The sequence below is a fragment of the Gopherus evgoodei genome, chromosome 2, assembly GCF_007399415.2.
Source record: "Gopherus evgoodei ecotype Sinaloan lineage chromosome 2, rGopEvg1_v1.p, whole genome shotgun sequence".
NCBI lineage: Eukaryota > Metazoa > Chordata > Testudines > Testudinidae > Gopherus > Gopherus evgoodei.
In genome coordinates this window covers 203754114-203764317 of record NC_044323.1, presented here as the reverse complement: position 1 = coordinate 203764317, position 10204 = coordinate 203754114, and the positions used below count along the sequence as shown (strand labels likewise).

At 48.9% G+C, this 10204-nt stretch overlaps 1 protein-coding gene across 1 annotated transcript in view; it reads right to left on the bottom strand.

The window, feature by feature from the left end:
* Positions 1 to 226: 226 nt before the first annotated feature.
* Positions 227 to 10204, bottom strand: part of SPIRE1 (spire type actin nucleation factor 1) — a 195914-nt gene continuing 185936 nt past the window's right edge. Inside the window, exons 14-17 of the mRNA XM_030552719.1 lie at positions 7774 to 7844; positions 7256 to 7283; positions 7027 to 7163; positions 227 to 1220 (exon numbers count right to left, since the gene is read on the bottom strand). Of these exons, the coding sequence (XP_030408579.1) occupies positions 962 to 1220; positions 7027 to 7163; positions 7256 to 7283; positions 7774 to 7844 (495 nt within the window). The 3' untranslated portion in view covers positions 227 to 961. The remainder of the gene's footprint in view (positions 1221 to 7026; positions 7164 to 7255; positions 7284 to 7773; positions 7845 to 10204) is intronic.

Below are 10204 nucleotides of genomic sequence, written 5' to 3'. Positions count from 1 at the left end.
ACCCCCCATTTGGGCATACAGCCTATTCAGATATTTTGCACTAGAACACAGACATTATCAAGTTCCACAATGAACCATGATCTCAGAGCAGTAACCAGGGGCGGCTCCAGGCACCAGTGCTCCAAGTGCGTGCCTGGGGCGGCAAGCCGCAGGGGGCGGCCTGCCGGTTGCTGTGAGGGCAGCAGTCAGACAGCCTTTGGCAGTTTTTCTGCAGGAGGTCCGCCGGTTCTGCGGTTTCGGTGGTAATTCGGTGGCGGGTACGCTGAAGGTGCAGGACCAGTGGACCTCCTGCAGAACTGCAGCTGAATCCGCGTGACCGGGGCAGACTTCCCGCAAAAACGCTGCCGAAGGCCGCCTGACTGCTATGCTTGAGGCAGCAAAAAACAGAGCCGCCCCTGGCAGTAACAACAGCTGAAAGAATGTTGATAGCACGAGTGAAACCTTTTAGGTTTTGTGCTGTGACACAATGAGACCAACAGCCCACACTAGGTTTTTGGTGTACACCATGGCTCCATGTGCCATATAAATTAGAACATGAACACTATCAGGTTGGTAATGCCAATATGACTTACTGCTTACAATTGTGCTAACAGTGACACCTGTGATAGATTTGGTTCTCCTTTAGGAATACAGTTCAACTCTTGTCCTGAAAACAATTCAAGGAATGATAAAAAACTGAATGCAAGTAAAGGCTTTCTATGTCCATAATGCGCGCGCACACACAAAGGCAACATTTTCAAACTATTGTTTCCTTCCAGTGCAAATGAGTTATTGGCTGACCTGTTACATATCATTATCTAGAGAGATGAATGTAGAGTCTGTGGAAACCATAGAGTAGCAAAACCTGTGATCTAATGCAAATTCAAGCTCGTAAAATAAAACGAAGGGAAGGACAGTTTCAGTGGTCTTTCTCACGGATGCCGACCTCATGAAGACAAAAGCAAAGAAAAAGGCACAAGACTCAGATCTCATTGATAGTTCTCTCAGAAGGGCAGTATTCAGAGGTGCCTGGCGATGCCGTGTAGAACGACTGTGTTTTCCTTTTTAACCTGGCTCGTTTGTTGGCCAGAGAGAGGCTGCGCCGGCTTGAGCTGATGATTTCTGAAATAAACTTTTTGCAGTCCACACACACCTCCATGGTGCTCCAGTCCTCCATTAACTCTTTGGGAAACTGTAGATCTTCATTTGATTTATCCATAGACTTTGACTTTGTGGACAACCTGAAAAAATAAGAAACCGTCCCTTACTCATTATCATTATTTACATTCAGCACAGCTTTGGACACCAATGGAAACACTTCCCAAAGAGAAAGAATACACTATTCCTGTCCCAAGTCTTGCTGTCCCCCACTTAACGAGGGTGCAAAAAAGCAGTAAGGAAAGGATGGAGATGGGAAGACACATCAGTAAGATTACATGCTTGTTCAGTGAAGGCTAGTGTAAAGCATGATTTGGCAAAGAGAATTGTATGAATGACTACCTGGATGTCTTAATTTGGCTAATTTGCATGTAGACACCCTTGCAGAAGTGGGTCTTAAAGACAGACTTGCACACAGAGAGAGGGGTCCATGGATATACATCCTGACCTGATTCAAATGTTATTTCTGGGATTAGCTTTAATAGCAGCCTGTGTTCAAAATGTAAAACCAAAAAAGATGGTTACTCACCTTTGTAACTGTTGTTCTTCGAGATGTGTTGCTCATATCCATTCCAATTAGGTGTGCGCGCGCCGCATGCACGCTCGTAGGAAGATTTTTACGCTAGCAACACTCGGTGGGTTGGCTGGGCGCCCCCTGGAGTGGCGCCGCTATGGCGTTGGACATATACCCCTGCCGACCCAACAGCCCTTCAGTTCCTTCTTGCCGGCTACTCCGACAGAGAGGAAGGAGGGCGGGTTTGGAATGGAGATGAGCAACACATCTCAAAGAACAACAGTTACAAAGGTGAGTAACCGTCTTTTCTTCTTCGAGTGCTTGTTCATATCGATTCCAATTAGGTGATTCCCAAGCCTTACCTGTGGGTGGTGGGGTCGGAGTGAGATGTTGCAAAATGCAAAAGTGCTGAGCCAAAGGCTGCATCATCTCTGGACTGTTGAACCAGAGCATAACGGGAGGCAAAGGTGTGGATCGAGGACCAGGTAGCTGCGCAACATATCTCCTGGATGGGTACGTGGCCAGGAAGGCAGCAGATGAAGCCTGAGCTCTGGTAGAACGAATGGTGAGGTGGCTCGAGGGAACATGAGCCAAGTCATAACAAGTATGGATGCACGCCGTCACCCAAGATGAGATCCTCTGGGAGGAGACAGGTAGGCCCTTCATTCGGTCTGCCATCGCGACGAAGAGTTGGGGCGTTTTACAAAAGGGTTTTGTGCACTCGATATAAAATGCGAGCACTCTACGGACGCCTAGGGAGTGCAATTGCTGCTCCCGTCGTGATGAATGTGGCTTCGGGAAGAAGACTGGAAGGAAGATGTCCTGGTTTACATGAAAGGCTGAAACCACTTTAGGAAGGAACGCTGGGTGTGGTCGCAACTGCACCTTGTCCTTGTGAAACACAGTATACGGTGGGTCCACTGTGAGAGCCCGAAGCTCGGAGACTCGTCTGGCCAATGTAATGGCTATGAGGAAAGCTGTTTTCCTGGACAGGTATAGTAGCAAGCAGGTTGCTAATGGCTCGAATGGGGCAGACATGAGTCTGGTTAGAACCAGGTTGAAATCCCACGTTGGGGCGAGGCATTGTACTTGGGAGTATAGGCACTCTAAGCCTTTGAGGAACCTAGAAACCATAGGGTGCGAGAACACGGAGCGGCCACTCTCCCCTGGGTGGAAGGTAGAGATGGCCACCTAGTGCACCCTCAATAATGATATCGCTAGGCCCTGCTGTTTGAGATACCAGAGGTAGTCCAAGATGGTGGGGATCGAGGCCTCAGTGGCAGTGACATTCTGCGTTTCACACCAGCAGGAGAAACGCTTCCACTTGGCCAGATACATTGACCAAGTGGAAGGTTTCCTGCTACCCAGGAGTACCTGTTGTACTGAGGCAGAGCAACGTAACTCGGACTGGTTTAACCACGCAGCAGCCATGTTGTGAGGTGAAGGGACTGCAGGTCTGGGTGGCGAAGTCTGCCGTGGCCCTGAGTTATGAGGTCTGGGCGAAGAGGCAGGGTAATTGGGTTGGCTATCGACAGGTTGAGCAGCATGGTGTACCAGTGCTGCCTGGGCCACGCTGGAGCGATCATGATCAAGTGAGCTCTGTCCCTGCGGAGCTTTATCAGGACCCTATGAACCAGTGGGAATGGTGGAAAGGCGTAAAGCAATTGGCTCGTCCACGGCATCAGGAAAGCGTCCGAGATCGAGCCCAGGGAGAGGCCTTGGAAGGAGCAGAACATCTGGCATTTCCTGTTTTCGCGGGAAGCAAAGAGGTCTATACGGGGAGAGCCCCACTTCCAGAAAACAGAATGAATAATGTCCGGACGAATCGACCACTCGTGAGACAGGAAGGATCTGCTGAGTTGATCCGCCAGAGTGTTCCGAACGCCTGGGAGAAAAGACGCTACCAGGTCTATCGAGTGGGCTATACAGAAGTCCCAAAGCTGGATGGCTTCCTGACAAGGGGGGAGGACCGTGCCCCTCTCTGCTTGTTTATGTAATACATGGCAGTTGTGTTGTCTGTGAACACTGATACACAGCGGCCTTGTAAGTGCTGTTGAAACGCCCGGCACGCAAGGCGGACTGCTCCCAGCTCTCGGACATTGACGTACAAGGCCAGCTCCTGAGATAACCAAAGGCCTTGAGTGCGAAGATGTCCAAGGTGGGTACCCCAGCCGAGAGATGAGGCGTCCGTCGTCAGGGCATGGAAGGCTGTGGTGGGTGGAACGGCATCCCGGCACACACCAGGTAGGATGTCAGACACCAGTCGAGGGAGCCTAGGATGCTCGAGGGAATGGTGACTATCATGTCTATGGCGTCTCTGCCTGGGTGGGATACCGAGTTGAGCCAAGATTGGACGGCACAGAGGCGTAGCCTGGCTTGTTTGGTCACGAACGTGCAGGCAGCCCTGTGACCCAACAGACCGAGACAAGTGCAAGCCGAAGTCGTTGGGAAGTTTTGTAGGCTTTGGATAATTGTTACCATCGCCTGAAACTGAGTCGGTGGTAAGCAGGCTCTGGCGAGACTGGAGTCCAGGATGGCCCCAATGAAGTCTATCCTCTCTGTGGGAACCAGAGTGGATTTGTCCGTATTGATCATCGGGCCTAGACGTATGAATAGGTCCTCGACAATGCCTACATGATGGGTGACTTGTGTCTCGGAGGTCCCTCTGATGAGCCAATCGTCGAAATATGGAAAGACGTGTATCCGGTGGCAGCGGAGGGAGGCGGCGACTGCAGCCATGCACTTTGTGAATACTCTCGGTGCTGCAGAGAGGCCAAACGGTAGGACCGTAAACTGGAAATGCTGACAGTCGGCTACAAATCGGAGGTACCGCCTGTGTGGAGGATAAATGGCAATGTGAAAATACGCGTCCTTCATATCGAGGGCGGCATACCAGTCTCCGGGATCTGATGATGGTCCCCAGGGATACCATGCAGAACTTCAACTTTATCATGAACTTGTTGAGTTCTCACAGGTCTAGGATAGGTCTGAGACCTCCCTTCGCCTTGGGGATTAGGAAATAGCGGGAGTAGAACCCCTTCCCCCTTTCGTCTTCTGGTACTTGCTCTATGGCTCCCATGGTAAGGAGCGTGCGCACCTCTTGTAAGAGGAATTGCTCGTGAGAGGGGTCCCTGAAGAGGGACGAGGGTGGAGGGTTGAAGGGAGGGGGCAAAATAAACTAGAGGTGGTACCCAAGTTCCACCGTGCGTAGGACCCAACGATCTGAAGTTAGCTGGGACCACGCAGGGAGGAAAAAGGAGAGGCGGTTGGAAAAGGGAGGTAAAGGATCCTGGAAAGGAACTGGTACGCTGTCCTCGGGCGCACCTTCAAAAGTTTGGCTTTGGCCCTGTAGGTGGTTTGGAGGAACCTTGATTCTGGCCCCCTTGGGGTCCAGACCGCTAAGATTGCCTCGGCCGCGTCCTCTGCCGAAGTCCTGTCTCGGTCTAGGCGGGGGATAAGGGCGGTGAGGCTGGGGACGTGGAGGGAATTGTCAGCTCAACCATGGCGTGCGCTGGGGAGCTTTCAGGCTCCGGACTCGACGGCCCTTGCGGGACCGAAATCGACGGTGCCGAAGCTGTCGGAGCCGCAGCAGGTGTCGGTGCCGGGCAGTCCGACTTAGGCGGGTGCTCCAACTGCGGTGCAGGTGGCATGGAAGCCACAGGAGTCTTATGCTTCTTAACCCGCGGAGAGAGGGAACGGTGCCGAGTAGACAATGGTGCTGGCGACAGTCGGTGCCGGTGACAGTCGGTGCCGAGGGGCCTTAGTGGTACCGGCTCGACCTGGTGCCGAGGAGACGCTTCTGCTTGATACAGACTGTCCAGCGCTCGATGCCGAGGGCGGAGGAGTAAGAGTTGCCTCCATCAGGAGCTGTTTCAGACGAAAGTCCCACTCCTTCTTCGTCCTGGGCTTAAAGGCCTTACAGATCTGGCACTTATCCGAGAGGTGGGATTCCCTGAGGCACTTAAGGCAAGCATTGTGGGGAATCTCCCGTTGGCATCGGCCTGTGGCAGGTCGAGCACGGTTTGAAGCCCGGTGAACCGGGCCCGAGGCCTGGTACTGGGTGTGGGGAAGGGGCTAATCCCCGAATCCCTGTCAACTATATACACTAACTATAACAAAGAATGAATAAAACTAACTATAACTATAGAGTTTACAACTATATATACGAGAATTAATAAAAGAGCTACGAGTAGCTAGGGAGGTGGAAATCAGCTAAGCCGTGCTCCACTGTTCCAATGACTGACACAGGTGGTAAGAAGGAACTGAAGGGCCGTTGGGTCGGCAGGGGTATACATCCAGCACCATAGTCGTGCCACTCTAGGGGGCGCCCAGCCGACCCACCGAGTGTTGCTATGCTAAAAATCTTCCGACGAGCGTGCATGCGGTGTGTGCACACCTAATTGGAATCGATATGAGCAAGCACTCAAAGAAGAAGATAATTTATTGCCAATGCCAAAATGAAACAAACCTATGACTAGAGAGTAGAAAGAGTCTGACATGTGTACAGGGGTGAAAGTTACTTAAAGGACTTACCAGTATGCCGGAATCCTGAGCAGGGGGCGTGGCCTCAACTGGATGAGGTGGGGCCTTTAAATCTGCAGGTCCTTTAAATCATCCCCAGAGCTACCAGCTGCAGAGGTGGCTGGAGCCCCGGGGCTTAGGGGAGAATTAAAGGGCCCAGGGCTCTGGCCGCTGTTACTGCAGCGGCGCGCCGGGTCCTTTAAATTGCCGATGAAGCCCTGCCACTGTTACTCCAGGGCTCCGGCAGCAGGGCTCAGGAGGTGCTTTAAAGGGCCCTGGGCCCTTTAAATCACCAGCCTGGGGAAGCCGGTCCAGTCCGACGTACTGGCTCTTGCCGGTACACCATACTGACTTACTGTCACCTCTGCATGTGTAAGTCATTGTCTAATAAGGGAGAATTTCCCTATTCAGTTACCAAGAACAGACAGATTTTTCTTCTAAGGATCCATCTACACTAGAAAAAAAATGTGAGAATAGTTATCAGCTGTACTGATATTACTATCATTATCAGCTATAGTATAGGCAGGGGACAGAGCACATTTTAAATACTATGTCAGCAAGTCTTATACAAGTAAATATGATTTATATTTACTAAGTAGTGAATGAAAAGTAATCAGGATGGGTTTTGTTCCACTAGAAATGTAAGGAAAACCTTCAATCTTTATCCAATTAAAAATGAAATTGGTAAGGAAAGACATTTATCTCTGGGTCTCTAAAAAGATATGACAAACATTGGAAAATTAAACTACAAAAACAGAGCCTACTAGATTATGTCTCATTAGCAACTAAGAGACTGAGAAGATCTTATGAAGAGCTGCGACCAGCAGCACAGCTGAAGTAGGAATGTCTCTTACCTAGGCATGCTCCTAAGTGGCCGGTGGTGACTGGTGGAGGGTTTTTCTGGTCTCATAAAACTGTCTCCTCTCTGCAAAGCAGAAGGTCCCAGAGAGAAGATAGGAAGGGTGGAGTATGGCTTTGATGGCAACCGCATCTGTTACAAGAGCAGGTGAATGACAGTATGAAGTATCGTTACCAAAGAGACAGCCTTTCTGAAACGAACAAACAGTAGGTTCCTGAACTTACCTTTCTGCAACACTGTGAACATACAGGCCTGTGTAGAAAAGTAAAAGTCTGAATCATTCAGTGGAAAGAAATGTTATTTAAGTAAGACTGTGGGGTGCATAGGGTTCCATATTTACTGCCTTATTGACTATCACCTTAAAGTTTGCTCAGTTTACAAGTAAACATTTTTTCCCCAACAGCCAGTACTACCAACTCAAATGGACTCTGAAATTCTCTTTGTGCTTTCGAGTTCACATGTCACCCCCCAGTAATGAGGATTCTGTAGAATCTCCCTCATTGCCTCATACCCGTATGGGCTCTGCTGGGCTAACAGAGGAGCACTGTTACTGTTTTACTCTAAAACCTGAGCCGCTCTGAACCTGAATATATTAAGAGCGCAGATATGTTGAATAAGGAAGAGCCATCTTTACAGTCATTTTTCTGACCACAACTACATTTCAAAACCAAATAAGACTGTGAATTAAAATAGAAACCAGTGAGGTATGAATCCAAGTATTTCACTCTGAGCAAAAACTCACCTCTTACAAAACTGACAGGTGTAGGACCAGGTGAAGAAAGAAAACCTCCTTGTTCGACAACAGAAGCAGAGCTACAGAAATTGAAAACAGAAGAGACTGCAACGTTAGCAGTACAGTCCTGGAAATCAAATTGCATGCTTCTAATTTGGCCTTCTGTGAAGATGTACAGACTGAAGTTGGGACAGATTTATTTGATGAGTTTAATGTGCAGGAGCCCAGGGGAGGAAAAGGAGACACTGTAATTTTTTTTTAGTGATCTGTAATCTATGGAAGAAAAATACACTGGCAGATGGGTGCTCTGATATTAAATCCCCCTGGGTCACATGATGCATGATTTCCCAGAAGCTTTTAATTCCTTTTAGCTTGTTACTCATGAGCCTCTGAATGTCATGCCTAAGGCTCAGAAAAAAAACCAAGAGTGTGAGATTAATGCATCCTGCTTATCTTTGGAGGACAATGGAGCCTTACAATAATCCCACTTGCTTAAAAACTCGGAACATACAATTCAACCAGGGAAAGGGTGGAAAAAATTCCTCATCCACTTTATTCTAAATGAATTAGAAGAAATTGTTGACATATCTCATTGTCTCTTTCATATATAAGGGCCTTGGATCTACACTCTTTATACAGGGAAAGTTTCTGTGACAGACTGGGGGCTCTGGGTCAAGTTGTGAACCCTGTCTTGTTTTGTGGGTACCATTTCGTTTCCAGAGCTCCACTTCATACTGTAATCTTCATGTTGGAGTGCAACCCTCATGTTGCATTGCAATCTCCAATGTGGATTAGAGAACCCATTTTGTAGTGGGGGCTTCAGACCTAGTATAATGACTATATCTGATAAGTTGGCACAGAGCAATTCAAAGCCAGCAGTGCTGTTTCTTTCTACTGCCAGCCCAACCATAAGAAGAAAGATTATCTGCATAGAAGCTGAGACATGGTGGGAGTGGGATGCGGGGAAGGGACAGGACCTAACCATAGGGGTTATTTAAGTGGGAAGACTCTATGTGAAGGTACTGCTACACAGGGCCGGCTCCAGGCACCAGCCCAGCAAGCAGCTGCTTGGGGCGGCCAATGGTGAGGGGCGGAACATCCGGATCTTCGGTGGCAATTCGGCAGCGGGTCCCTCACTCCCTCTCAGAGCGAAGGACCAGCTGCCGAATTGCCGACAAAGACTAAAGCAGCAGCGGCAGAGCTGCAGAGCACAATTGCAGCTTTATTTTTTCTCTTTTTGCTGCTTGGGGTGGCAAAAACCCTGGAGCTGGCCCTGTTGCTACATGCCAGAAGAACACATTAAGGACAGAGAAGGCAGGACCAGCTGCTTGGCCTAGGGATGCTGACTAAACCCTCTATTCACAGGAAGGGTGAGATCAGACTGGGGGCTGTATTCAGGATTTTGTTTTTTCAAACATCTGTAAGTCGCTCATGTGCTTTGTTAAGAGTAAAGTGTCTGTGGTTAAGAAATTCCTTTGCTAAGTCTGGGTTCCTTGTTTGCCTGCCATGTTGTCCCTCAAGGGGCAAATCAGGAAGCTCAAAGAACCCAGAGAGAGGTGGAACATATGTAACAATTTGGAACTTGGTAAGGCTGCATCACTGGTTCTAGGATCCAAATGGGGTCCCAATTCCCAAGAAGGGTAGCAGATATAGGGTCTGCACTTAGGAGCATGCTTGAGAAACTCAGGGCTAGGAACAGTGATCAGACACTATCCAGACCCAAAGCACTTAGAAGCATGTGGGAGTCAGCAGCTGGGTCCACTCACAACAGACTGGTGTCCATTCAGAGAAGGGAACTGGACTTGGTTGTGACAGCTTCCACTGATTTCAATGGGAGTTAAAAAAAAAAGATATTTTATATTGTAAAACTTTTATTATATCCTATTTCACCTGTAGCTCTGGTCTCTCCAGAAAAAAATATGAAGTAGCATGGCTGTGTGTGTGTGTTTGTGTGTCTAGTGGCGCAGGCCGAGCAGCCGCTTCCAGCAGCTCCCATTGGCCTGAACCAACGAAGCATGGCCACTGGGAGCTGCGATCGGCCAAACGTGCAGACGCAGCAGGTACAGAAACCAGCCCGGCCAACCAGGGACATTCCCTGCACAAGTGGCGGAACAAGTCTGGGAACCACAGGTCTAGGGGAGTGATGGGGGAAGGATGTTTTAGTAAACTTAAGCTAAAAAAAAGTGAGAGAGCGCGCGCAACAACTACTGTAAATGCTACTGCGTCTTTATGGAGGGTCAAACACAATTGTGATATTCCAGTACTAATTTTTGACGTTTCCATATATAAACCAAGGAAACTGGCCCATCTGTTACTTCATGTAGAGAAAGTTTAGTTTAGTTTCTCCAATATAAACTGAAAGTCAGACTGGTCAATTACTAATGAAAATCTGGCACCTGAATTCTGGTCCCAACTCCTATTCTTTCACTGACTGGAATCT